Source organism: Thunnus albacares, chromosome 17 (genome assembly GCF_914725855.1).
Source record: "Thunnus albacares chromosome 17, fThuAlb1.1, whole genome shotgun sequence".
In the NCBI taxonomy this organism is placed as follows: domain Eukaryota; kingdom Metazoa; phylum Chordata; class Actinopteri; order Scombriformes; family Scombridae; genus Thunnus; species Thunnus albacares.
Window position 1 is genome coordinate 24,673,728 of NC_058122.1, and position 27,867 is coordinate 24,701,594.

Below are 27,867 nucleotides of genomic sequence, written 5' to 3' on the forward strand. Positions count from 1 at the left end.
CCTGTTGTCACCCTGTTGCCCTCCAGCCACTGGAACTTTTATCTTACAGTATATCCTCTCGCCCCCCCTCTACCCCCACCTCTCTCACACACACATTCACAAAACTGCCCTGTCCATCATCCCCCCCCCACCCCCCCCAAGCACTCATTTCTCGCATGCCAGCTTGAGAGGAAAGACCCCCCCTCCTAACGAACCGAGTAGCCGTTGACCATTTCATGACGAGAGCCAATCAGACACTGCGCCTGAGCGTCCTAGACAGCTTCTCAGATAACACCTCTCACACCCAGGCCTCAAGATGATGTGCGAGGTGATGCCAACCATCTCGGAGGACGGGCGAGGCGGGGGAGGAGGCGGCTCGTCTTCCCCGGCGGGGGGCGGAGGAGGAATGGGCGGAGGGATGGGAGGCATAGGGGGCTACGGGAGCAGGGATCCTCGTGGTGGTGGTGGTGGTGGTGGCGGTGGAGGCGGAGGAGGAGGCGGCGGAGGAGGAGGAGGCGGCAGTGATGAAGGAGGCAGTACGGGCAACCTGGAGTCGCTGATGGTGAACATGCTGACGGAGAGGGAGAGGCTGCTGGAGAGCCTGAGGGAGACACAGGAAAGTCTGGGGACGGCCCACCTACGTCTGCGGGAGCTGGGCCACGAGAAGGAGTCCCTCCAGAGGCAGCTGTCCATCGCCCTGCCGCAGGTACGGTGACCGAGGGGGTCGGAGTAACGATCAGGAGGTGACTTAACAGCTGCTAAGTGGATTTTGACTAGTTTTAATATCACATGATGTTCTTCACACACGCACACGAACTCCTTTCTATCCCGGATTCTAACAGCGTTTTATACTTATAGGTCGTATTCATGTTTGTCAAGGTCAGATTGAAGGTGTGAATGAGGGAACATTATGTAACAAAGAAAAGTTATGTGTATTAGGCATGAAATGACAAGCTCAGTCATCCTGTGTGATGAAGGTTTTTGCACGATTAAAGGCACAGACGATAGTGCATCTTAAATATTACTGTGCATGTCAGATTAAAGGAACAGTTCACCTCAAAATGTCAATTCAATCATAAGATGAAAACTTGTCAATTCAATATTTCTAGTATGAGTTTTCCAGTATTTACATCATTATCTCTTCTGTTTGTTACAATATATGTGGACACATCCTACAGTAGCACACAGGGATGCATGTAAGGCTGCAACTAATGATTATTTTCATTAGCAATTAATCTGTCAACTATTTTCTTGATTAATCAATCAGTCGTTCGGTCTTTAAAATGTCAGGAAATAGTGATAAATGCTTGTTGGAATTTCTCAAGATCCCTTGGTGACGTTTTCAAATGTCTCGTTTTGTCCTCTCAACAGTCCAGAGTCAAAGGAAATTCTGTTTATAATCATGTTTTATGCAGAAAAGCATTAAATCATTACATCTGAGAGGCTGCAACCAGCGTATGTTTTCCGTTTTTGCTCAACAAAATGACTAAAACGATTATTAGATTGACTAATCAATTAATCAACTAATGGTTGCAGCTCTTGATACATGACTAAAGTATGAGGAAAATATACAGCAGGACATCACTTGATTTATTGTATTTATTGGGCTCATATTGCAGTTGTCTATTTACAAAACATTTGCATTGATAACAAACTGATTTAAGAACATTTCTGGTATTTTGTGCATTTATCAGAGCAGGAATTAACTACTAAGATTTAGCTTTTCAGTTTGTTGTTGAGGTGAACTGGTCCTTTAATTTCAGGTACTGGATTAAAACATGTTTATGTGTTGAAGTCTGTTTTAAAAGAGGGAGAATAGGCATGATAAGCTCAAAACTAGGGCTGCAACTAACAACTTATTTCCATTATCAGTTAATCTCAATTATTTTCTTGATTAATAAATTAGTTTTTTGGTCTGTAAAATGTCAATAAAAGGTGAAAAATGTCGACTAAAAGACTAAAGAAACAAGAAGAATCACAATTAAGAAGCTGGAAGCAGAGAATTTTAACATTTTTCTCTAAAAAATGACTCAAAACAAATAATTGATTATCAAATTAGTTTCTGATTAATTTTCTGTTGATGAACTTTAAACCTATCAGGTGCCAACTCAGTAAAAACACAGAACTACATAAAATCATGTAAATTCACACAGTATCAACACTTTCCAGCACTTAGACAGAATATCAGTGAAGACAGCTGGTTCTGTAATTATCAATCAGCCAATAAATACACAGAAGTCAAAATAACATTCTGGATACAAACATAGAAGAAAGTGTTGAACGGTTCAGCCTGGTGGGCAGCGTGACTCAAACCCTTTACTTACTGTATGTACGACGGAAAACTGGACCGTTCAAAATCTGACCTCAGTGAAAGTAAACAAGTACTATCAGCAGAGTGTACCCTCGGATCAGAAGTACTCATAGTGAAAACTGTTCCTATAACAGTGTTGAATTATTGATGTGTTAACCTGTAAGCAGGATTTTAATGCTGTGGCCGGTCCAGGAGGCGCTGAGTCGGACTACTTTATTACTTTCTGCTGCCGGGGGAGTCCAAAGTACAGCAACACGGATGAAAACCTGTCAGTTTTTGTAGATTTTGATGCTTTCAAATCAGTTGAAGGATTATTAGTATTATTATTATAATACTCCTCCACAGCTTCAGAAAACTATAGATCATGTTAAAAGCTCATAACAATTTAAACAACAAATTGTGATAATCATTTAATTGTAAAAAATGAAAAAATTCACACGTACCAGCTTCTCAAATCTGCATATTTTTTAGTTTTCTACGCCTGTAATCATGTTTAGAGGTGTTTTCAGCTATTTTCTAACATTTAACAATACAAACAAATAAATTAATTAAGAAAATAAGTTGTAGATTAGTTAATAATCGCCACAAAATAATTGTTAATTTAAAAATATTAAAATGAGAGATTATGCAATCATGTACACCATCAATATAAACATGACTGAGATACAGATTTTCTATTGGTTCATGTTATATTGAATGTAAACATTTACTGCAAAGTAATTAGTGACTAAAATGTACTAAAATAGAAATACTTAAGTAAAGTGTTTTTTTACTGTAAGTTGCCAGCAGTGCATATTAACAAAAGCTGCCCTAAAACCTGAAGATGACAGCAAAACGTTGCATTTCGCCCGCAGCGCAGAGGCCAATATTATCCCACATCCTGGTGCCCGAGAGCTAATCATTTTGTAATTCCACTCAACATACAAGGGCTCCATCTCTATTTTCAGGCAGGAGTCATTGTTGGATGCCCCAGGCGGCGATGATGCCTCCCTCATTGTTAGGACCTATTTTTCTCTGTCGCTACACGCCTGAAATATCAAAAATGAAACAACAGATGTAGCGGCCGCTGCGCTTTTCTAACAGAGAGTGACCGGACATTAAAGGGGGGGGGGGGCGCGTTACCTCACGGAGAAAGGCGATCGATATGATGTACACATCTGCGGGAACACACACACACGTGCGCGAGATAGAGGAACACATGGAGCGCTGTGTGATACGTTCTACAGTAGATGAGTTCACCGAGTTCGTCTGTGTGTGTAGACGTTGCCAAGAGAGAAAAATAGGGGAGAGAGAGAGGGATGGAGAGAGCGACAGCACGGTACAGAGAGAAGAAGAAGAAGAAGAAAAAAAAATGGTGATATGAAACACACAGAGACTAACAAATCAAGCCCATTTGCATATTGCTGCATACTAATAAGGTGGTTTCTAGAGTGTGTTTTGGATGTCATGTATCGTGACGAGGAGGAGGGGGGGGGATTGAAATGAATGAAGGAGGGAGAATAGAATAGCAGGATTCAGACGGGAAGAGAGTGCAAGAAATGAAAAGTGTAAAGAGGTGAACGGCCGGCGCGGTCGGGGGGGGGGAGCAGAGCGATTTGCATGGTGTATCTGACCGAAATGACGGCGATGGAAAGAGACAGAGAGGAGTCTAGAAAGTGTCTGGTATCAGCGGTCCATCTCACACCGTCTTTTTACTTGAACTAATCCCAGAATTATGGCGTCCTTTGGGGTCCGGAACATGCCATCTGCACACAGCAATTTTCTCCCTGATCCTTCCTCTGTCGTCTTTTCAAAGAAGAAGCATCCTACCACTATTTCAGCCCGGCGAGCACATCAGCGTGTTACATTACTGTACATGCTGTACTTTTTAAATGCTTTTTAAAATGTTTTTTTTTGGGGGGGGGGCTGGAAGAAGGGTGTAAAGGCCTGTTTGCTTCCGTGAGGGTAAAAACTGATGGCTGTTAACACGGAGTGAAGATAACAGCAGCGGCGTGCACACATCACTGCCCTTTAATGGCTTGTTTGCATCAAGCATTTTTTTTGAAAGCGCACACACGACGAGGCGCACGTGTTTGAGGACGGTCGTGTGCTCCGTCATGTGTGTGTCACGCCACGATCGCACATGAGCCGAGTCGAAACAGTCGGTGCATATAGTGCAGGATATAATACAGTATGCGTTCACAGTCGTGTGTTTTACTTCGCGTTGAAACATCATTTCAGCATCTCAATCTATGTGACTTGCGCCTAACGTCAATCATCCTCTCTTTGTTGATTTGTCGCCATAGATACCACTTAGTTACACTAAAGGCAACAGATTTTAATCATATCTATCATGTAGCTAACCACACAATTACACATAATTGGAATAAATTACACCAAATCTCAACAATTCAACTGGACTGCTGTCAAATGGAAATATACAATACACCGTGCTGGCTCTAATTCCTGCTACGCTCATGCTTGTTTAACCTCCAGGCATTCTGTTTTAATGACGGCCAAATGTACAGCCAGTCGTGGTTATTGTGCAATTAAACCAATTTCAGGTGCAACATGTGCAATAAACCCGGTGGTTAGATTTTTATATCAAGGACCGGTTTAAGACTCATGAATGAGGAGCGCTGTGGTAGACATGGCAGAGATTATACTGTACGTGCTGTCATGCTGTTTTTTTTTAGCGACTGGTTTTCTTTTTTCGGGCCGTGGTGTAGCTGCGTTTCTGTGCATGTGTGCATGGAGGTAATGCAATGAAACCCTGCGAGGTTGAATTTGTTGAGTTTGCTAATGAAATCAAGATTTGATTTCAAACTGTTCACTGTAGGTAATTGTGTTGTGTGGGAAAATATTGGCAGTAAACTTCACAGTCCAGAGTTTTATTTCTTACGTTTGGCCGTGCATGTTTCTTATTCTTTTTGGGATCACCGGCCAAGCAAGTAGAGGTTACTTCATGCTGAGATATTTCCAGCCCAATTACCGTGGTGTTTTGTAACAAAGTTTTCGATGATTAGGACATCATTTGTTTGGTTTCAGTCCCTCTGACTCAACATTTATCGTCTCACGAGAGAGAAATCCATTACAGGAGCAACAGAGCAAATAAAACCAGCAGAACAGCTTCAGTGCAACCTTCACTCCCTTGCTAGCTTGTTACTAATCCCTCCACCTGCAAAACCAACCAGGTAAACCAGGTTTATGGCTCTCTGAAGGCATTCTGGGAAATGAAGGAAATCACCAAAAGAGGCAGGTTAAAGGGAATGTGGGAAAGTACTTCATTACAAAATAATTTGTGGATGCATTGACCCTTTCAGTTTGATGTTTGTATGAATGTGTGTGTGGTCAGTGTGAATAAACTGCACTCATGACCTCATGCAGAAGCATTGAGTCAATAACAGCACCCTCTTGTGACCCTGCAGGAGTTTGCAGTGCTGACCAAAGAGCTGAACCTCTGCCGGGAACAGCTGCTGGAGAGAGAGGAGGAGATCGCCGAGCTGAAGGCAGAGCGAAACAACACACGAGTCAGTGCACTTCTGTGTCTGTTTAACATTATGTTCTTGTGTTTATTTGGCCGTTAATTAAAGTCCCGCTCTGATATTTTTGGCCTTCGTGTGTAAACGTCTCGAAAGATTTCACAATGTAATATGAACAGTATTCATAACAGATAGGAGGTGCACCGTGGAGAGGGGTTTTTAACGTACGTGAACCGCATGTGTTTCCAGCTGCTGCTAGAACATCTGGAGTGCCTGGTGTCCCGTCACGAGCGCAGCCTGAGGATGACCGTGGTGAAGAGGCAGGCCCAGTCCCCGGCCGGGGTCTCCAGCGAGGTGGAGGTCCTGAAAGCCCTCAAGTCGCTGTTTGAGCACCACAAAGCGCTGGATGAGAAGGTTCGAGAAAGGCTACGGGTGGCTTTGGAGCGCGTTGGGGTCCTGGAGGAAGAGCTGCAGTCTTCCTCTCAAGAAGTGAGTTTCTGTGTTGGTTTGTTTTCCGTTACGCACTGATGGAGTCTCTCCTGACGGTTCTCCTCTGTGTTGTTTTAGGTGGTGTCTTTAAGGGAGCAAATCAAACGGCGGCAGCAAGGACTAGACAACGGCAAAGAGGTAATTTGATAAAGATTAGGTAAAGATGTAATTTCCACAAATGCTTAAGCTGTGTTTAGGAAATCTTGAAAAAAAAAAGTAGATGCCACATAAAAGACCTGCAACATCAAGGTCTGTACAGCTGCTGGTGGCCTGTAGCCGCCACAAACAAATCACTTTTCTCCAACAGAGATAAGTAAGCTAGCTAATTATCGCCATGCAAAATCCTGCATCCAGTGCTCATACTTTTTTGTAACAGAAGAATGCTTAAAATACAAATTCACTGCAGCAATGGGGAAAAAAAAGTCAATGTCAGGCAGATGTAAAGTAACAAAACTCAAATTACTTCCATCGAGAGCGGCTAAATTCAATTCAAGTCGATATGACTTGTTTAAAATCCAAAATGTTGCATAATTTCTTCCTCGCTCACTGACTGGAGTGTAGCTGGTAGCCAGCAGCGGCAGCACTGAGCGCACTGCTACCGTGCAGCACTACAGTCAGTCAGCGTGTAAGTGGTTAATGCACCGTCTTGGATTTTACATGAGCTGTATGGACTTTAATGCAAAACCTTCAGAAGTTTACTTTGCACCCGTCGTGCACAGACATGAAGTTTATTTATCTTGAGCGGTCGCTAAGAAGTTCACGCTCCTTCCAGTGAGGTATTTTCTACATTCTCACCATGAAGGGCTTTCATGGACCGTGATACTGTATGTAATATGATACTTTATGACATATGACAGGATCCTTTATGGCCAGAGTCCTTTTCCACCAAAGTACGCGCCAAAAATGTGTTTTAAAAGCCAACAAAAACAGCGCCAGAAGCGCAACCTGTAACGTAGGGTTTAGTCATTTCTACTGATCACAACTTTAATTGGGTCGTATCACGCACATTTCGAGGTCTATACTTTTATTCTGCCGGCCCCGCAGGCTACGTCAACAAACAATAGCAGCTGGATTTCCTTTATGTTACCAATTCTTTACTCAAAACGAACTTCTTAAATACGTCTGTACATGTTCAAGCCCAAATCTGATCCAACGTATGCGTGTGAGCAACATGAACCGAGGAACAACCTTAGAAACAAAGGATTACAGATCAGACGGTTGTTTGTGGGCATGTGCGAACAATCTGATGTCAGTTGGGTGGAAGTAGAGGGAACTTTGCAAACGGAGCCTTCAGAGCAGATTGAAGCTCCGGCTTTTGACTTAAAGGGGAGCAATTTTGTGTACGTTCACCTCAATTTTTGGAAGTTTGACCATGTTTAACATAGATATCCAACATTATAAGAGTAGAAAAATAACAAAGATATTATGATCATTGTTTGCAATTAAATTGTACTTGCACTCTTCATTCAGCGGCTGCCCAACGGACCTTCCTCCATCTTGGATGACGGAGAGATCGACAGGCAGAGGGAGGGCGAGATAGAGCGACAGAGGTCAGAGTTGGGCCAGCTGAAAGAGAGACTGGCCCTCATGTGCAGACAGGTACTTGATACAGGGACACTCTTATGGTCTGATGCTTTCACCAAAACAAACAAAATATCACAAGCCGGAGATGCTAACAGACAGACAATGATGTGTGCTCACTCGACCTTGTGTCCCACACTCTCGCTTCCCGTCAGGTCGGGGAGATCGAGGAGCAGCTGACGTCCGCCAGGAGGGAGCTGGCCAGATCGGAGGAGGCCAACCAGAAACTACAGAGAGATGTGAAAGAGGTGGGACTCGCCGAGCTGTTGACAGACAATAAACCGCCACTATGTGTCTGTCGCAGTGGCACAAAGAGTCTATTTTGCTCATACACAGAGATATGTAACAGTTTGCTATGGTAACAAAACCATTTGACTACTTGGCAGCAGCGGCTGCTACTGTACGCACAGGAGCAGCCTCTACCCTGTAGCCATGGTGACAGTGCCAGTGGTAGAGCTGCAGGCGTTTTTTTTTTTTTTTCTCGCATGGCTGACGCCTCGTTAATCAGTCAGCGTGCTGGTAGCTGATTGAAAGGTGGGGAGTGTTTTGGAACGTGAGGTAGACGAGACAGTTTACTCAGCAAACCTTCCTCCTCCTTTGTGTTTCCTTCCAGCCGAACTGCTTTTCTTCAGTTTATCCTCTTTTAACCTCCCGTCTCGCTCTCTCCCTCTCCGTCTCATGGACTTGTGCAGTAAGTGGGTGCTTCTGAAATATGTCAACAAGAATTATTAACTAGTCATCATCATTCTTCAGCCAATAGCTGTTCAAACCCAGTGAATTCCCTTTGATCAACTCCTACTTACAAGCTTGACATTTGCCCTCTCTCTCCGCTTTCTCTGTCTGGTCTCCTTTCTTTTCTATTTCTGCGTCAGAATCAGAATTACACACACCTTTTTTTTTTTTTTTTTTAAATCTCATAGGCACTCTGTCAAAGGGAAGACATGGAGGAGAGAATCACCACATTAGAACGCAGGTTTGTGTTTTTCCTCCCGTGGTCTTGAACTCTCAGACGTTGCCTTCTTCTAAATTGTTCTCCGCTCACTGCTCTGCTCTGTCTGTTTGCTGTTTTAATCCGGTTTGCAGGTACCTCAGTGCCCAGAGGGAGGCGACGTCTCTCCATGACATAAAAGATAAACTGGAGAACGAGCTGGCCAGCAAAGAGTCTCTCTACAGACAGGTGGGAAAAGTCTCTTTCATACCCGTGTGTGTGTGTGTGTGTGTGTCCATGTCTCTGCTCTTGATTGGCAACTTGGCCTCGTTGTACATTGGCACAAAGACTCCTAGTCTCACCTCCGCTCCCTCTCATCCTGTCTTCTTGCAGAGCGAGGAGAAGAACCGGCAGCTTCAGGAGCGTCTGGATGATGCCAAACAGAAGTTGCAGCAAACCCTGCAGAGGGCTGAGACGCTGCCTGAGATCGAAGCCCAGCTCGCCCAGAGAGTGGCAGCACTCAACAAGGTGAGTGTGTGCAAGTGTGTGTGTGTGTGTGCGTACCTGCAATCATACCGACACAGTTATAGATTTGAAAAAGTGTCATAAACCTTCCCCCTCCCCCCCCAATGTGTTTTTATGTAATGAAATTAAAATAGCAGTATTTTGACAGCAGCAATATGTGCACAGACACATTTGCATGAATGTGTGTGTGTGGGCATGTGCGGGCGTGTAGGCTGGTGCAGGCATGATTATGTGTGTGTGTGCGCGCGCGTGTGTGTGTGTAGGTGTTTGTGTGCATTCATGCATGAATGAAACAGAACATGAGATGTCAAATGACAGATGAATATCAAATATTTTCACCAAGAGGTGCCAGTTAGCAAACAATCTGAGATGAAAGCCAGCGCAGGGCAGCAGGTTTGATCCTTGGGCGCTCGACACGTCAGGAACTGTACGCCGCACAAGCACATTATGACTGATTAAATTGCTCAGGTGTTAAGCTTAAGCATTCTTGACAGCGCTGTTGTCACTCATGCCAATCAAAAAAAACAAAAAAAAAATATTACATTCACTCTCCTGTAGAGCCCCAATATTGGCCTATCACAGATATACGGGTATTAGCATATATGTCATATATAGGCAACATTTTATATATATTTGATCCTTTTTCTTAATTCAAGCTTAATGTATACATACATGTTATTTTTGTAGTATGTGTTTTTTTTATTTGTAGTAATTTACAATTCATTTACAAGTCATTTTATGCAATTAAGTTAATTATTAACTGTAAAATATCCAGCGTCCGTTACATATCTGTGGAATCATTGCAAAAAAATGGTGTGTTTATGTGTATAATCTGTATATATAAGATGATGTATTGATTTGCTCCCTAATATCAGTATTGGCATCGGCCCCGAAAATCCAGCATCAGTCTGATCCTACTCTCATGTCAGCAGCTACACTTACCTCTTTTACATGTTCAGGCAAGATGGCTTCCCACGGAAATATAGGACTAATACCCAGAGAGACGCAGACAAACAAACTTCCCTATTACGCTTTGATCTGTAAAGGCATGTCACTAATTGGTAGACTCTGTCAACAAGCTGCCTTCCTTTTGTGGTTAATCTGTATCAGTGCGGGAACACGATTCACGCTCTAGCTTCCTCGCTTCCTTCCTCTCTCCGATCATTCAGGCGGAGGAGCGTCACGGCAACTTCGAGGAGCGTCTGCGGCAGATGGAGGCGCAACTGGAGGAGAAGAACCAGGAGCTACAGAGAGTGAGTCATGCCCGCTTATCTCTCTTTCTCTCTTTTTCTGTTTTTTTTTTCATCCTCCCCCTCTTTTTCGTGCCGTTCCTTTGTCGGGCTTTACGCAGCACAAAGGCGCACTAATTTTCTAAACCCTCTATTTGACCGTGCACGTTCAGATAGAAATCTTCGCTCTCTGTCAAACAGAATGGTTGTTATTAATTCTCCCCCCCCCCCCCCCACCCTCCTCTTCTCTCCCTCCTCACACTCATCTTTTTTTTCCTCCTCCTTTCCTCCGCTCTCACCCGTCTTTCTCTCTCTCTCTCTCTCTCCCCCTCAGGCGAGGCAGAGGGAGAGGATGAACGATGAACACAACAAGCGTCTCTCCGACACGGTGGACAAGCTGCTGTCTGAGTCCAACGAGAGGCTGCAGCTCCACCTGAAGGAGAGAATGGCCGCCCTGGAGGAGAAGGTGACCCGCTCAGACATCTCCTCGTTTTTATCTAAACGTGGTAAAACCGAGGATTCGTCCCTTTTATCCAGACGAACTCCCTGGTGTCGGGTATGCGTGCCCTCCAGGAAGTGACCAGTTAAAACTTGAGTGAATTCCAAACAGCAGCGAGCGCTTCGTCCACACACAGCTGGATTCACAGTAGATGTTTTTCTGTCTCTTGTTATCCCCAGGGATCACTATTTATCTGTTTTGGGGTAAACCAACAATCAATCAATCAAGCTTTATTTGTATCGCATCTTTCGTACCGATTAGCACAATTCAAAATGCTTTACCGGTGACTGACAAGCTGTTTATTGGAAAATGTAATAAAATAAAACAGAACCAGATAAAACGGATAAACAACAATGACGAATAAAGTTAAAGTTTATTTATTTGAAGTGTAGAATCACAGCAGGGCGTCTCAATACACTTTACAGCAGTAAAACAATATTAAAAGAATCGAGGAGAGACAACACACACAAAAAAACAGATAGATAAATAGAAAGATACATTTTGGAAATAGATAAGAGGGTATAAAATATTTTAAAACATTAATACAATAAATTTAAGGATTAAATTGAGTAAATAATGGCTGTCAAATATTGTAATCAAAAGCCAGGCTAAAGAGGTTTTTAAAGCGGCTATAATCTATATTTTTCATAATAACAATGTATGAAATAACAGATTGTAATGTGTTGGTCGTGGCTCATAGTGATGAACCTACAGGGACTTATCAGTGACTCTGTAGCTCCTCTCAGCTCTACGGAGCTTTATAGTGAGTTTCAGCTCGTTGTTTATCCGTCCAGCTGCAACTTTACTGTTTCGGTTCACTCTCAGCGCTCTCATAGCGTCGTTTTCAGAGAAAAAGCTGTAGAAAAAAGCCACCGTACACTACCTGCTCAGCACCAAACGGCAAACAGACACAGTTAGCTGTAGACTAGCTGGTGAACATAGTGGAGCATTTAGCAGCTAGAGAGTCAGATATTTCCCTCAGGAGTTGATAGAGAGCAGAAACAGAGCTTTAAAGAGAGTGAATATTGGACTTACATTCAGCAGGTGGACAGAAACACGACTCTAAATGAATGATAATGTTGCTGCGTAACAGCTGGATGTGGAAAACAGGTCATTCAGGAAGAGAAACGGCTGCACTTCAGTGATATTTTTGAGGTGATAAACCTCCCATGAGCCGAGGTTTCCGGCCTACTGGCTCGGGGATATAAGTCCTCGTGAAGTTAACTTTGTGACCAGTTTGTCTACATATGATACAAATATTTGGATGAAAAAATGGATTTCAAAAATTTAAAGAAATTAAACAGTTTAGAGAACTAACACCTCACAGTTCTGTTTGTTTCCATCATTTTGGTAAATACAGTACCCATCCCCTTGAATGGAAGAGTGTGTCCAAACTTTTGACTGATACTGTAATAAACAGCTTATTTACATCTTCAATTTATATTTCTCTCTAGTTTTTATTACTGGAAGGAGTCATCATTGCTAAAAGGGATTATGTGTACTGTAAACAGTAACTTTCGAAAGCGCAGAGATATGAAATGTTGCTGAAAACTTATTACTTTGCTTTGTGTCGTTTACTGGCTGATTTCCTTTGTGTAGCAACATGTGGAGCGATGTTTTCCTGTGTAGCTCGGTGACGTTGCCTCCCAGTTTGAACACATCTTATCAAGAATAAACTGTTGTTATTTTACAGTAATAAAACTTCTAATTCTTCCTCACCCAGAATGCCCTATCTGAGGAACTTTCCAACATGAAGAAACTCCAGGATGATCTCTTGGCAAACAAGGTGACTGTATCTCCAGGCTTCATTCTTTGTTGAAGCTAGAAGACATATGCTCCCCTTTTTTTTTTTTTTTTTTTTTTTCACCAACTCTCTCTTTCTCTCTTTTCACTCCCAGGACCAGCTCATAGCGGAGCTGGAGAGGATTCAGCTGGAGTTGGATCAGTTGAGAGCGAGGCCCGGGGGCTCTTACTCCAGGTTTGTGCCGTTTAGCCACGTAGAAAAGGAAAGTCCATCCATTTTTGAAAGTTTTCTCGACTGACTGTAAAGACGGGAGACGTTTTATCTGTCATCTCGTGAGTCATTGTAGATAAATCATTCGACGTCGGAGGCGTTTAACGCTGTCAGCACTCGCAGGGCTGTTACAGCGTTGATATGTATACAAGCTCAACCACACGTGCATGACCCAACTCTCTAATTCTCATTTTCTCATCTGCATGTCTTGACTCTTTCTCTTATAGCCCTTTGTAGAGCTGTTAATGGGAATATGATGCGCTATTTGAAGTCAAATCATTAGTTTTCTTCATATATCATACTCTTCTTATTGTTTTATATTGAATGTACCATTTAATTATTTAATTTCAGGTTGATTTAGGGACATATTTTCTATTTATTTAGCCTTTTTTCACACATGTTTTTCATATCTTACCACATCCTTATCTACCCCGGGGGGGATAATTAATGTTTTATCTTATCTCGTATCGTCTCTCTCTCTTTCCTCCTTTCTCTCCAGTCGCTCTCTCCCAGGTAGCGCTCTGGAGTTGAGGTATTCCCACGGAGGCGGGTCCCTCCCGACAGGCTCCACCACACATCTGGATCCCTTTGGTAACGCCTCCGCCGGGGGCGTGGTCAGACGAAGTCACCGGGCCCGTTGGAGCTCCGCCCGGGAGGATTCTACGAAGGTGAGAATCTAACGTCCCGAACGCCCACCACAAGCCCAGATTCATTTTCATGCATCTGAAATGTTGGACTTTTTTATGAATCAGTATGTTATTGCTACACAGGAACAATTGACAAATTTATTTAACATTACAAAGTAGGAAAATATGTTTCCTCCAAACAGCAATTTTCTCATCACTCAGTAAAATCAGTTTTAGGGTTTCCACTGGAAAAAAGTGAGCTTTTTTTGCATCTCTTATGCAAGTTAGTTAAAGGATTGGTTCACAGATTTTCAGTCTTTCTTAAAACAATAGTCAGGTGCCCACATTTACATTAAAACAGGCTTTTCTCGCTGTAATCAAGCAAAAATGTATCTAAAAGTTTATCTGAAGATAATATGAGGCTTCAGCCATCTGAGTTAGTCAAATAAAGTGGATATCTTCCAGAGGTACAATCTTTTAGTAAAAATAATTCCCTCTCTGTCAGTGTTTTCCTGTTCTGCTGCAGTGGAAGGATCATAACAAAAAGAAGGAATTTGGCACTAAAAAGACAGTAACTTTGAAAGATATCCACTCGATTTGACTCATAATAAGAGATAAACTTTGCACAAAATGAGGACTGTGGATTTTGTCCCCCATCACTTACATTGTAAGGTCATTATGAAGGGATCTTCTAACGGTCAGTATGAAGAGGAGGAATGATTACAGCAAGAAAAACATGTTTCAATGTTCATTTGGGCTCCAGACTGTTGTTTTAGGACAGACTTGTAAAATTGCGAACCTGTTCTTCAAGTGTGAGCTGACGAATCAACACTAAGATGTAGATGAATGAGAAAAAATCAAAATGAGGTTGGGATCTAGTTTTTGAATTATTTTCCCATATCTGTCACTTGCAGGTTGATGATATTACATTCATCCTGATCTCCTGTGACTATCATATAATCAATTACTGCTACTTTCAACACTGATCACCAGCGTTTCTAAAAATAGATTTAGTCTAGAAACACGTGTGAATGATAAGTATTTGAGAGCGGGATGTATTACTCTGTGTGCAGTATCCAGACTGGGAGAGCGGGGCTCTGCTGGGGACCGGGTACGAGCCTGGCGTCGATGTGGGTTGCTCCGACGACGAGGACGACGGGGAGCATCGGTTCGGCTCCGAGCTGCTGTCCCCGAGCGGACAAACGGATGTGCAGACTCTGGCCATCATGCTGCAGGAACAGCTGGAGGCCATCAATAAGGAGATCAAGTAAGGAAGGGCGGCAGCACTCAACAGCTGGATGGACACAAAGAGGGAGGGAGGGAGTCAGCAGTCTGATACAACGCCATCACATACTACAGCCTCAGAAATAAACACATCAATACTCTCTGACACTGTTTACACAAAACCGAACATTATAAATTTCACAGTGGTTGGATCGGTTGCAGGGATGTTTAGTTGGATTGCTTTAGATAGTTCAAGTGTACCTAATAAAATGATACTCAGAGTCCAGAAACTCTAATTGTCTTCCGTCTGTGCTCTCGGAAACAGGAGCAGCCTTTTTTAATCTCTCTATTCGCTGTCACCGCTTGGCACAACATTAAAAGAACTAGTTCTGAAATGAGTAGTAATTAAATAATCAAACTTAATAATAGTCATTTATCAAGTAAAACTACTAAACATTTCCAAATTAGTGTTTTTTCTCTGTTTTATATCAATGTAAAATGAAAACCTTTGGAGTTTTTTTCGATGTTGGTGACACAAAATATGAAGTTCGATGACATGATGGGCTCTTGTAACAAATGATGGAGATTTTGTTATTGTTTCTGACAATTAGACAATTTTTAGTTCACCTGCAGCTACAAGAGATTGATAGAATAGTTAGACATTGGGGAAATGTTCGTTTTTGTGCCAAGTGTTAGATGAGAAGATTTATATCTCTCTCATGTCTGTAAATACTGTCTGTAGCTGCAGGCAGTAGCTGGTTAGCATAGCTTAGCGCAAAGACTGGAAACAGAGAAGCAGCTAGCCTGGCTCTGTCCAAAGTAAAAAATAGTGCGTACCTGCACCTCTAAAGCTCACTAATTAACATGTCGTATCTTGTTTGTTTAATCCGTACAAAAACTGAAGTGTAAATCAATTTGCCGCTTTACGGAGGGTTATGTGTCAGACAAGCCGGGACCAGTAACCTTCCTGGAGTTTCTGGTGGTTGCCTAGCCCTTGTAAAACATGCAACACCGTTTTTTCCATAGATTAAAGAAACAAGACATAAGGTGTTAATTAGCGAGCTTTAGAGGTGCAGGTACGCGCTATTTTTTACCTTTGGACAGAGCCAGGCTAGCTGTTTCCAGTCTTTCTGCTAAGCTAAGCTGTTGGCTATAGCTACATATTTATCGTACATATATGCCAGAAGTATCCTAAGAAAACGAATTAGCATATTTCCCAAAAAATGTTGAACTATTCCTTTAAGTCTGTTCAGATTTCAGGATGAACTACATATCAGTATTTTAATGTTATCATCCAAATGTTTCAGTCCTCTCCCTCCTCTGTTTTTCACCCCCCACGTTTAAAACCAGACTGATCCAGGAGGAGAAGGAGAACACAGAGTTGCGGGCCGAGGAGATCGAGAGCCAGGTCAGCATCCCTCCGTCCTCCCTGGGGAGAGACAGCACAGGACGGGGCTTCATCCCCTCCTCCATCACATCCTCCACCCTGGCCTCCCCCTCTCCCCCCAGCTCTGGACACTCCACCCCTCGTCTGCCCCACTCCCCGGCCCATGAGACCGATAGACAGGTACCGCTGGAATGTAGAGAAGAATGCTTATTCCTGTACTTTTAACCTTTTTTTTATCTTGCTCTGATATCCACCTCCCTGTTTATGCAAAAAAAAAACTCCTCCAGACAATGAGTCATGTAAATAAAGCATAAGTAAATCATGCAGACAGGGTCAGACAAGTTCGGTTTCTCTTCAACATCATGTTAGATTGGCCAAGACTACTTCAAGTAACTTTCAGCGTGGTATGACTGGTGCCAGACATACTGGCCCAGCAATCCAGAGACATGTGAATAGACTATAAAAGATGGTGCAACAAGCAAAAAAACATGCAGTCAGCAGTGATTGCAAAACTGAATATGTGGATGTGCAAGATCAGGATAAAACTGCAAGAACTGTTCAAGCTACAAAGGGGGAGATATAGATGGATGTCACATAAAACAACTTAAGACAGTAATGGAGCTCCACAAATATTCTATATCGGTTGACATGAGTTGCAGGAAACTATGACGGCTTCCACTCCTATCAAGAACAAAAAGGTGAGAGTAGAAATGGGGTACGGTTACCAAAATAAGACAATAGAGAAATGGTAAAAGGTAACATCCAACCCCACTTTCTATTCATATGGTAAAAATGAGGAGTAAAAAGCATAAAGAGAAATGGATGTAGGTGACTTATCAGGAGTAATAAAGTTGGTATTATTTTCTTGGTTTGCTGGACCCAAATTAGTACCAAATGAGCATCATCTGAATGCTACAGTATACCCAAACATTGTTGACATGACACAAACACTGATATGATTAATCAACTATCCAATCAACAGAAAAATTAGGATTTCAGTCGGCAGCTCATTAGTACTTAGCTCATGTTTCCTCTTCGCTCTTTCATTCAATAAAAACAATTTAGTTGGAATTTTCCAAGGAAAATATGAACTGTTCCTGTGCAGTACTTATCTAAGCTAGCTGAGAACAAAAAGAATCTGAATGAGGTGAGATCTAGTTTTTGGATCATTCAGTTACATCTGTTTAAAAAAAAACCACACATCTATTCATTATATGAGAAGGTTAAACAATTGCGATTACACCCTCACAAATGGGTTTTTAACTTTTGGTCGGACTAAAAATGGATTGTGTGCTATTATCTTAAGATCCAGGCAGGAACATGACAACGAATTAAGGGAATTATAGCCCTAAGTCGATCTACTCGGCAGATATCAAGTATCATTTCAGCTGTTCACGAAAAAAAATGGCTCCTAGTTAAGCTAGTTAGATGTACCATCCAATGTGCAGAAATATTTGTTGATTTTTTCTTCATTAAAAGGTTTATGATCCATGTTTCAGAACAACAAAGACGACGATCGGTCTCTCGCTCTTCTTGACTCTACGCCTCCTCCGACTCCTCGTGCTCTGCGATTGGACAGGATGACCCTCACCCATCCGGGCGCCATGCTCGACGACCCCCGGGAGTTCCGCAGGTAAGAAAGCCTGCACATAAGATCTATCAGATGTAATGCTTTTGACGTGTTAGGGGTTTTTACCCCAGTGTTTTCTCTTCTCCGTTCCAGCCTCTCAGCAGATGGCAGCAGTTCCAACAGCAGCCAAGATTCTCTTCACAAGTCCAGCAAGAAGAAAAGCATCAAGTCTTCCATCGGTCGGCTTTTTGGAAAGAAGGAGAAAGGGAGGATGGGCCAACCTGGGCGAGATGGATCTGCGTCTCTTGGTAAACAGATGGAGGATAAGGGAGGGATAACATTGACTGTATATCAATAATCCACACTGTCAGTATTTTCATTTAAACATGTTTGAGCTGCTCTGGCTCTGAGTTATTCTTATGTGCGGTTCCTGTAGTTCTTGTGATGTTTGACCTCTTTGGTTCTTCCAGCATCTACACCTTCTGAAGACCTGGCCTCTGGAGACCCTATGGGGATGAACAAGACTGGGACTTTGGGTCCAGCAGATAAAGACCGCCGCAGCAAGAAGAAGTGAGCGCCAGGAAATTGTGTTCCTTGTTTTTTTTTTTCCATTTGGTTCCCTGATTTAGTTTTTGTTCTCTCACAACCACAAACATCTATAACTCTTCTTCTTACCAGGCATGAGCTACTGGAAGAAGCATGTCGCCAAGGACTTCCCTTCGCATCTTGGGACGGACCCACTGTTGTATCTTGGTTGGAGGTACTGTTTGGTTGCAGATTTTTGTGATTTTCAGCATTTATGTGCTGTTATGATGTCGGATGTGTACGTTAAAAACTCCAAAACTTGAGCTGAACGTATGTAAAAATGCTGCCTGCCTGTCAAAAGCCAGGGCTTCAGCCTGCTGTGAATACTCTGTTTGCAAAGTTACCTCTACTTCCTCCTTGTGATGTCATCAGATCGTCTGTGCATGCCCACAAACAGTCGTCTGTTCTGTAGTCTTTGTTGCTATGGTGGTTCCAGGTTTTTTTCCCATCATCCACTCACATATTTCAGATCTGATCTGGCTTGAACATGTACCGACGTATTTGAGAAATTGACTTTTTTGAGTAAAGAACAAGAAAAAGAAGTGAAATCCTACTACCATTGTTTGTTTACGTAGCCTCCGGAGAAAGAGGAAGCTTCCTGAAGCTGACCAATCAGAATAGAGTGGCTTCATCAGGAGCTGAAACAGCCTGTTAAATATAGACCTGTGAATGTGCATGATACGTCCCCTTTAAGTGAAGAAAAGAATCTAAGGGAGTTAGCCGCAAAACTTGCATTCAGATAATACTTTTTCCGCATTTTATTCTTCTTTATTTCATCTGTTGTTTTCCTCCTTCCAGCTTTGGGTGGGAATGCCAGCCTGGTACGTTGCAGCCTGTCGTGCCAACGTGAAGAGCGGCGCAATCATGGCCAACCTGTCGGACACAGAGATCCAGAGGGAGATCGGCATCAGCAACCCGCTGCACCGCCTCAAACTGCGACTGGCCATCCAGGAGATGGTATCCCTCACCAGCCCCTCTGCCCCGGCCAGCACTCGCTCTGTGAGACTCCCTGAATCAGCAACACACTGTGACCGCACATACATTTAACATACTCACTCACTATAAAGTAGAAAAGAGGAATTATATCCACTTCCTATAGGATCAAAGGTAAAGATTGGAGCATGCGTTCATCAAAGTGTTGACACCTTTTTAATAACTTATCAAGGCATGTTCTCCGTGCTGAGCATGAGTGGTATGAGGTACATGTCGAAACAGATGTTTGTAGTTTTGAGATGAGTTGAAAAGTCAATGATCCTTTTGGGAAATGTGGGCGTTGTAGCAGAAGCTAATAACAGGATGCAACAAATAAAATCGTATGCAAATGAGAATGTATGATGCCAAGTAAGCATGATATGAAATGAAATGCAGATTGTGTAATGTAGGAAAGAAAAAATATGAGAAATCTTTGACTGTTTGAGAGCAAGAAAGAAGACATACAGGAAAATATAAAACACCAAAGAACATGAAACATATCCTGCATGTGATAAATGTCAAAAATAATAAAAAAATATCAATGTATTTTCCATAAGAGAATGGTAGTAAACTGCATAGGCACTGATAAAGTTCCACTTATATTGCTTGCAGATAAAACTTGGCTTAATTTGCCCATTTTTTTCACGTTCTCACACAGCCACAAAGATAAACCAGATGTTGAAAAATGTAGTAAAACCGTAGCACGCAGGACATTTGTGTCTCAATTTTTGGTTTGGCTTTACTTTTCCATTTCCTCCTTCCTTGGCTTCATATTTATTTACAGCAGGAATCATATTAATGTGATGTAATGTTGAAAGTGAGCGGCCGCGTAATTCTGCTCAACAGATTTAACAGATTTATCCTATCATTTCACATAAACCTGTCAAACCTCTTGCTCATCAAAATCACCTTGGCAATGAGAAAGCCGTCTGCTGTTGTGGTCGGTTAACATCTTGTGATGTGTTTTTTTTTTTTTTTTTGGCACCAGAAAAAACTGTACAAGCACTGATTCAGCACTTGAAACAGGCAAAGCACTATGTGGCGCTTTGCTTTTCATATCTAACAGCTTTATTTTTCTCTCATTTTTCACATGACCGCAGTCGACCAGTAACGTGTGGATGACCCACGCGGAGATGGAGTCTTTAAACGCTGCCACCAAGCCTCCGGTCAGTGCCTCATCTGTTTTGTCTTTTGTCTGTGAAACCCTCTTTTATGATTACTCAGTTTTTAATCATGTTTGCCGTCTAGTCTGGTCTGAATCATGTTGACGAGTCTCTCCCCTTCCTCCTCCTCCTCCTCCTCCTCCTCTCACTGTCTCTCTCTGTATTTTCTCTTTTTGTATTTCTCTTTATATATCTCTCTTTGTGGGGCCCAGGCCATAGTGTTGAGCATCTTCTTCTCTCCCTCTGGTTGCTGTTTCAATGTGAACTGCTTCCAACTAATTACCCGTTCACTAACACACTGTTCCTCCCTTTGTCCTCTTTTCCTGCTGCTGCTGCTGCTGCTGCTGCTGCCGCTGCTACTGCTCCCCTCTCCTCTGCTTCTCCTCCATCATCTCTTCCATCCGTCCACCCTGTTCTCGACCCCCGCTCCCCTTTCCCTCGCCACCTCCATATCACTCTCTCTGGCTCTGTCTCTCTCTGTCTGCCTCTTCTCTTCCTCTCGGCGTCTCAGGAGCTGAAAGAGTTCAGCTGGGATCAGGTAAGGATCAACCGCACCTTTTTTTTTTTTTCGAAAAAGTCAGAATTAACACAACATGCTGAGTATCTGTCAGTAATATTATATCTCCAGCGAGACTAGACGCAGTGAGTCATGAGTCGTTGACTTGCACCACCATCACATATCAAGCCAAGCGTGATTCAGTGTTGATCATCTGCGGTTGTCCCCTTCAGATACTGGCCTATGGTGATATGAATCATGAGTGGGTGGGCAACGACTGGCTGCCCAGCCTGGGCCTGCCACAGTATCGCAGCTATTTCATGGAGTCCCTGGTGGATGCCCGTATGTTGGACCACCTGACCAAGAAGGAGCTGAGAGGACAGCTCAAAATGGTGGACAGCTTCCACAGGTAGGGCTCGGCTCCTGCGTGCCTGCTCTTGCCTCGTTCACAACCATAACTCATTTAACTTATGTTCTTGTGTCACTTATCCTGTTCTCAGTTTCACTCTGTGTGTCTGTTCACACTCTGTTGTTGTGCGTGAGTGCGGTATGGGAAATATGAAGGTGTTAAAAGAAATGTTGGCAGCGCTTCTGTTGTTGTGACAGTCTCGACGCTCAGGTGTATGTCTCCAGGCCTTATTTAAGTTCTATTTTAAAAGAGTTGATGGGTCAAAGGTGTTGGATTGTGTTAATGCTCTCTGAGTACAGGTGAGAGTGGAAACACGCCCTCTGTTAACTTGCTTCAACTGCTCACCCTCTGGCTCTTTGACCTCTCCCAGGGTTAGTTTGCATTATGGCATCATGTGCCTGAAGCGCCTGAATTACGACCGCAAGGAGCTGGAAAGGAGGAGAGAGGAGAGTGTCCACCAGAACAAAGGTGAGCTCTTTTTATCTACCATTTTCTCACCATAACGCCTCAGATGTGGGATGGTTTTGTTCCACTGATGACCCTGTCCGCCCAACTAATTTGTCTATTCATGCAGTGCTATTGTCTCGTTCAAAGCATACCTTAGTGATTACTATGTAAACCCATACATCTATATCCAGGTTAATCATTAAAATGATTATTACTATTGTTGATCTATTATTAAAGCATACGTTTACTTCTACCTATTGCACATTATTACATACTAAAAATCTCTGGGTCAAAGTTTTACCCATTTTGGGTCCATATAGCACCAACACAATACTGGGTTAATGTTACCCAGAAAGCCACTCAAGACAAGGGGATGTTTTAACCCAGTTTTAGTGTTTTTTATTTTACTGTTGGGTTATTGACCCAAACTAAAGTTTGTTATAATCTGCTCTACTCTTTTTAAACCTACATGTCAAGGTTTGTTATTGATTGTTAATAACTTCTGTATCTTTTGAATATCATATGTACAACATTTTATACAAGAAACAATACATTTCTGACAGTTTTTAGGTCAAAATAATAGATAACAACTGGGTAAAGGTAAGCCAATGTTGTATTGGTGCTTTTCTGACCCAAATTGGGCAACATTTTGACCCAGTGATTTGTGCACTTTATCTTGCTGTGGTACTTTATTAATTGATGTCTTTGTTATTAGTATTAGTATTAGTATTAGTATTAGTATTAGTAGAGGCAGTAGCAGTAGCATTTGCTGTACTACTTTAAACTTTTAACAAGACATTCAAAAGTATGTTTTGCTTTCTTTTACTTCTTAAACTTCCTTTGTTTCACATGAGTAGCTACACCTTAACAAGACAAAGAGCTAACAGTCATGCTAGCAGTTCTGTGGAGCTGCACAGTATGCAGTTAGCTAAATGCTAACAGCACAGTAGCGTAAACAGGGGGCACAGAGAAAATCAGGTGGGCATAGTCCATCCAAGACCTATCATACTTAATAGGTTCTGAACCGCATATGTTAACCAATATAGGCCATTAAACTATACTGGTCTGAAGACATCATCAGAGGTAATGTTACAGGCACCAAGACAAACATTAACAGCATCATATAGCCATATACACACACAACCGACAGACACAACAGTTAGAGGTACACCAGCACCAACACGCTCAGTGACGTTCAAAATGACACCTGAACATAGCCTGGCCCAGCAGCCACATAAACACACACATGCACACACACATGCACACACCCAGCCGATAGACGCAAAAGCATCGTTAATCAAGCGTATGGTTAAAAGTACACCAGCACCAACATGTTCAGTAACGTTAAAAATGACACCTGAACATGACGTGGCACATAAACGACACTCTATCAAAGGATGGCAGATGCCAGTTTTTATTGGCAGTTGAAAAGAGTCTTTCAACAGTACAGCTTATTGCTATTGGGAACTTGTGGAGGAGAAACAATCGCAGGAGTAGGTGTCTGGGTTGAGAATGATGGCTGAACTTGAGCTTCCTCCTGCTCCTCACAACGTCTTTTTGTCATAAACTTAAGCAAACTGCTTTGTTTCCCCATGATTTTTACCTTAACCTACATTAAAAGCAGCTAGCTAGCGGACAGTAGGCCTCTGTTCCTCTGTGCAGCAGTGAAAGAGGACAGGCTGCTCACTGTCTGGCATTTGTGAAATGCACCACCACTCAAAAAACCTATCAGTATCATTTTAGGGTAAACAAGAAGCAAGAAACAAGAATTGTTTTATTTTTTATTGGTCATGTAGTCAGATAATTGCAACAGTATTTATTGACTGCTTCTGAATGGGTGCTACGTGCCAGCATTAGCATGCTAACATGCTCACAATGACAAAGCTAACATCATGATGTTTACCAGATATAATTTTTACCATGTTCACCATCTTAGTTTAGTGTGTCAGCATGCTAACATTTTCTAATTATCACTAAACTCAAAGTACTTGAGGCTGATGGGAATTTCAGTATTGAAGAAATTAAAATTTTGACCTTTCTCTCAAAGCCACAAATGTGAACCTCATGGCGGTGATAGAGGAGGATGAGTCATCTGGATTCAGAATGTCTGTAAAAAAAAAAATTGTGTGAATCCGTCTAGTAGATATTTAATAGGATGATGGAAAACTTTGATCAGCTTCTGGCCCTTGAGGAAAAGTCATTAAAACCAGTAGGATTCATCCTCTGTGGACCATGAATAGATCAAAGTAATGGACTGACCAACATTCATAGAAGCATGACACATGTATTTGCTTTAGCATAAAACATAAAATAAACTCAGACCCCCCAAGAAAACCCACAAACTTGATAATGGTAAAGACATTTCCTTCATTTCTTTTGAGTTCTGATGTCTCTGGAAGACGTTTTGGACCACCCCTTGGTTACAGCCCCCCTCCTCTCCTCCTTACTTAGAAAAGATTATAAGCCACAGCTTTCTAATGCAATTCGGCCGGATGAGGATTACATAAATGTCAACACGCTCAGCCATTAAACAAACCCGAAGCTCATGCTCTCCCACCGCCGTGCCTTGAGATACACATGTTGTACATTTGCAATCAGTTCATCTTGGCTGAATTCCCCAAACAAAAGAATTTCCCAAGTGAGGAAAATCTGTGAGTTTTGGACTTGTTTGATGATAAGCTTGACCTGTGCAGTTAATGTTAGACGATAAATTAGTAAATTAGAAACGTTTCGCAATTTCTCTCCATCACTCATTGATACTTAACCGGTAATATAACCGTTTCAGAAGACCATTAATAAGACCAAACAGACTCGCATGATCCATTCAGCTCGAACTTCAGGAAGTGAAAGAAACCTGATCTGGGTTATAAAAACAGCCAGAAGACATCTCGCTGTTTGCAGATGGATGCTTCCCCTCCCTTCACCTTCTCTTTCTTTCCTCCCAGATGTGATGGTGTGGTCCAATGAGCGTGTGATGTGCTGGGTGCAGACTATCGGTCTGAAGGAATATGCCGACAACCTCCGTGAGAGCGGCGTCCACGGGGCTTTGCTGGCTTTAGACGACACCTTTGACTACACTGACCTGGCCCTGCTGCTGCAGATCCCCAATCAGAACACACAGGTAACTGACAGCTCATCCAAGTGCACATTTTCCACATATTTTTACTTATGAAGGGCACTACTAGTGGTCAATATCCTGTTTTTTTTTTGTAAACCAATACATCAGTTAAATTTATTACCATCTTCTGAGCCTCAAACAGGAGCAGGTACGGTAAGTAACCAAAAGCCTTTAAGTTAACTGGCCTCATTTGATCCATTGGGGTTAAAACAGTCTTGGTTTGATGCATTGATGCTGTTTAAACATGAACTAATGAACGCCAGCAGAGCAGACCTGTACTGAAAATGTGTCATCTGCAAATAGTTCAAACTAATCTCAAAGCTCTACATCACCTCTTTTCCTCCAGGCCAGACAGCTCCTGGAGCAAGAGTACAACTCCCTCATCTCCATGGGAACCGAGAGACGACCTGATGAGGTCAGCATGCTAATCAGCTGGAAAAAGATAAAAATACATAGGATGCTTCTCATTAGTCTTAAATGTCTCCTCGTTTCCCTCCCTCGTGTCTTATGCAAGGAAAAGATGTGAGGAAAAAGGAATCGAGGAAACACGGTTTTAGTCACATGAGACGTTCTTTTCTTCTTCTAAAGACAGCAGCTGTCAGTCTACAGGTGTTAACAGCTCTTTAGCATCTTTTGATGCCTTGATGGAGTTTCTATTAGCAGAAATTATGTGATGATCCGTCCAAATAATAATAATAATGAGAGTGCGCTGTCCAACATGACGAAAGAGAAGGTGAAATATCTCTGCATGTTTCTCTTAAAATAAACTGTTTGACAAACCGATCCGTCAAAACACAGTTTGTAAAGTTACTGGTCAGATGCTCAATGCAGCCATTTACTTGCAGTAATGTGTATTAATTATCTGAGTCTGTATTTATTGATATTCTGTTTCTAAGTTCATTATTTAATAGTCAATGTTATGATGAGTATGTCTTGTAATTTGTAGGAAGATTTTGGTTAGTAGCTCAAGTCAAAATATACTTTGTACCTGACACAGCAGGAATTTTTTAGCCTCATAAAAAATGATATTTCATTCAAAATGACTGTTGTGAAAGTTGTTTTATACGTCCTTTATTAATCAGACCTACAGTGAACACAAATAAAACAATTTTAACTAAATTAGGAATCAGAAAGCAAACAAAATCTAAACTTGGGAGCGATATTACACCTGAGTTGGTTCTGTTACTTGTATAAAACCACGGTGATGTAGTATGAGATCAGTCCGCTCAGCTGCAGCGTCCAAAACACTACAGATTTCCAATAAAGCGGTGCATCAGTTTGATAAAAGACTGCGAAGGACGGTCTCTTGTATCCTCGCTCAGGCAGCCTCGAGGAGACATGAAAGTTAATGAGAAGCACCCATAGATTTGTCTAAGTGATGGTTTGCTTGAGCAGCCATCTTCTCGTTCACACACACAAACCCTCTCTATCTGCCAGGATGGAACTAAGACATTCACCCGCTCGCCCTCCTGGAGGAAGATGTTTAGGGAGAAAGACCTACGGGGCGTGACCTCCGACTCCGCCGAGACCCTGCCTGCTAACTTCCGTGCCTCAGCCATCTCCACGCCCTCGGTTACCCTGAGAAAAGTTCAGAGTGACGGTGAGTACGACCCGTGACCTCTGACACCTTGGCTCTCATATTCACATTTGTTCAGCTCCTCCGAGCCCTGGAGGCGCGTCTCAATTTAGACGACGGTGTGAGAGCCTGCTACTCTATATGGCATTACTCACATGAAGGGCATGACAGGAATCGGGGCAAAAGGTCTGTTGTAGCTCGGTTACAGGAGGACAGGAGGGCAAACCCCCGATCAGGTGCAACTATTCCGCAGACCTGATTATAAATGAGCCGTGTGTTTACATCTTGATTTTCTTGGAAATGAGCCTTGAACAGAAACATTTGTCTTCCAGCCAGCGTACACGTTATATAAGACACATTAAATGCAAAAGCAAGAGTCACAGGCGCAAAGCAGTTGGTTGTTTTTCATGCTACTCTGCCATTAGTTTGGCAGTGGAATTTTCAGTTTCCTTTAGCGGAGCGACTGGCAATAACAAGGAACAGACGCTTCAAAGTACAGAGGAAGACTATTATCCCTCATTCCACTTCTTAATAGGAATGCTTGTGGAAGGTCAGCTGTGTTTAAGACATTGCGGTTACGATAATAACCCCATCTGTGTCTGTCTCCCGGTCTCCAACACAGCCAACTCTGGTGCCCGGGGTGAATCTGCCTCAGTGAGGACGTACTCCTGTTGAAGGGGGCTGAGGTGAGAGCCGTCCGCCGCATTAATTAAACTTATCCAGCAGTGTTTCATCCGTGTGTGCGGAGACAAAAAAAAACAAACAGCGCCAGGCACATTCATTGAGTCTGGTTGTTTCATGCATGTTTGTCGCAGTGGATTGGTTTGAGCCTGGGATTTTCAGTAGTTCCCCTAAGGTCATTAAGTGGTGGGTTTGGTTGGTGGGGATTTAGGTAAGAGTTGAATTAAGGCCACAGAAGCAGTGACGTGGGAGTAATGCTGTTTCTCTCCTCAGGGCGCTGACTGGATTTGGGGACTAGAGGACCCTCTCGCTCATCCACAGAGAAAGAAGCAATGAATATAACCATTTAACTTCAAAATAAATCTATCGGTCTGACCATTCTGCAATAACAGAAGCAAAGGAATAAAAGGGGGAAAATGACATGAAGAATGTATGAATGTATTTTCCGACTAGACTAGGAAGGTAGGACGGGATCAGCTGTTTTCTCTCTCTTGTCTCTCTCTTCCTGTCATTCTGTCTTTGCTCTTTCTCTCTCAGCGTGACTGTGCTGTGGGGTTAATAAAGGACAACGCCGGTGTTGGTTAGGCTTGTGCCGGT

General features: G+C 42.6%; 1 protein-coding gene across 2 annotated transcripts; it reads left to right on the top strand.

Annotated features, from left to right (window-relative positions):
- ppfia3 (PTPRF interacting protein alpha 3) lies at positions 1 to 27,833 on the top strand. 2 transcript variants are annotated; one of them, XM_044332178.1, is made up of 30 exons: positions 1 to 685; positions 5,698 to 5,799; positions 6,001 to 6,240; positions 6,319 to 6,378; positions 7,711 to 7,839; positions 7,977 to 8,069; positions 8,742 to 8,794; positions 8,905 to 8,998; positions 9,143 to 9,277; positions 10,444 to 10,527; positions 10,838 to 10,969; positions 12,726 to 12,788; positions 12,901 to 12,980; positions 13,516 to 13,684; positions 14,716 to 14,909; positions 16,217 to 16,433; positions 17,753 to 17,886; positions 17,977 to 18,131; positions 18,294 to 18,393; positions 18,502 to 18,583; positions 19,207 to 19,407; positions 20,481 to 20,546; positions 21,055 to 21,081; positions 21,273 to 21,448; positions 21,819 to 21,916; positions 24,841 to 25,016; positions 25,360 to 25,428; positions 26,451 to 26,613; positions 27,212 to 27,275; positions 27,544 to 27,833. In XM_044332178.1, the coding sequence occupies exons 1-29, from the start codon at positions 296 to 298 to the stop codon at positions 27,262 to 27,264; spliced, it is 3,735 nt and encodes a 1,244-aa protein (XP_044188113.1). In that variant the 5' UTR covers positions 1 to 295; the 3' UTR covers positions 27,265 to 27,275; positions 27,544 to 27,833. The 2 variants fall into 2 exon arrangements, with proteins under 2 accessions (XP_044188113.1, XP_044188115.1); XM_044332180.1 differs by lacking the exons at positions 21,819 to 21,916; positions 24,841 to 25,016; positions 25,360 to 25,428; ... (1 more) ...; positions 27,212 to 27,275; positions 27,544 to 27,833 and having other exon boundaries at positions 491 to 685; positions 20,756 to 21,081; positions 21,273 to 21,344.
- The last annotated feature ends 34 nt before the right edge of the window (positions 27,834 to 27,867 follow it).

What these genes read in the sequence shown, in the direction of transcription:
- ppfia3 (XM_044332178.1), top strand. Translation starts at nt 296, where the DNA reads ATGATGTGCGAGGTGATGCCAACCATCTCGGAGGACGGGCGAGGCGGG. An exon ending in TGCAGTCTTCCTCTCAAGAA is followed by an intron (nt 6,241 to 6,318) that starts GTGAGTTTCTGT and finishes GTGTTGTTTTAG; the next exon opens with GTGGTGTCTTTAAGGGAGCA. An exon ending in ACGCTGCCACCAAGCCTCCG is followed by an intron (nt 20,547 to 21,054) that starts GTCAGTGCCTCA and finishes TCGGCGTCTCAG; the next exon opens with GAGCTGAAAGAGTTCAGCTG.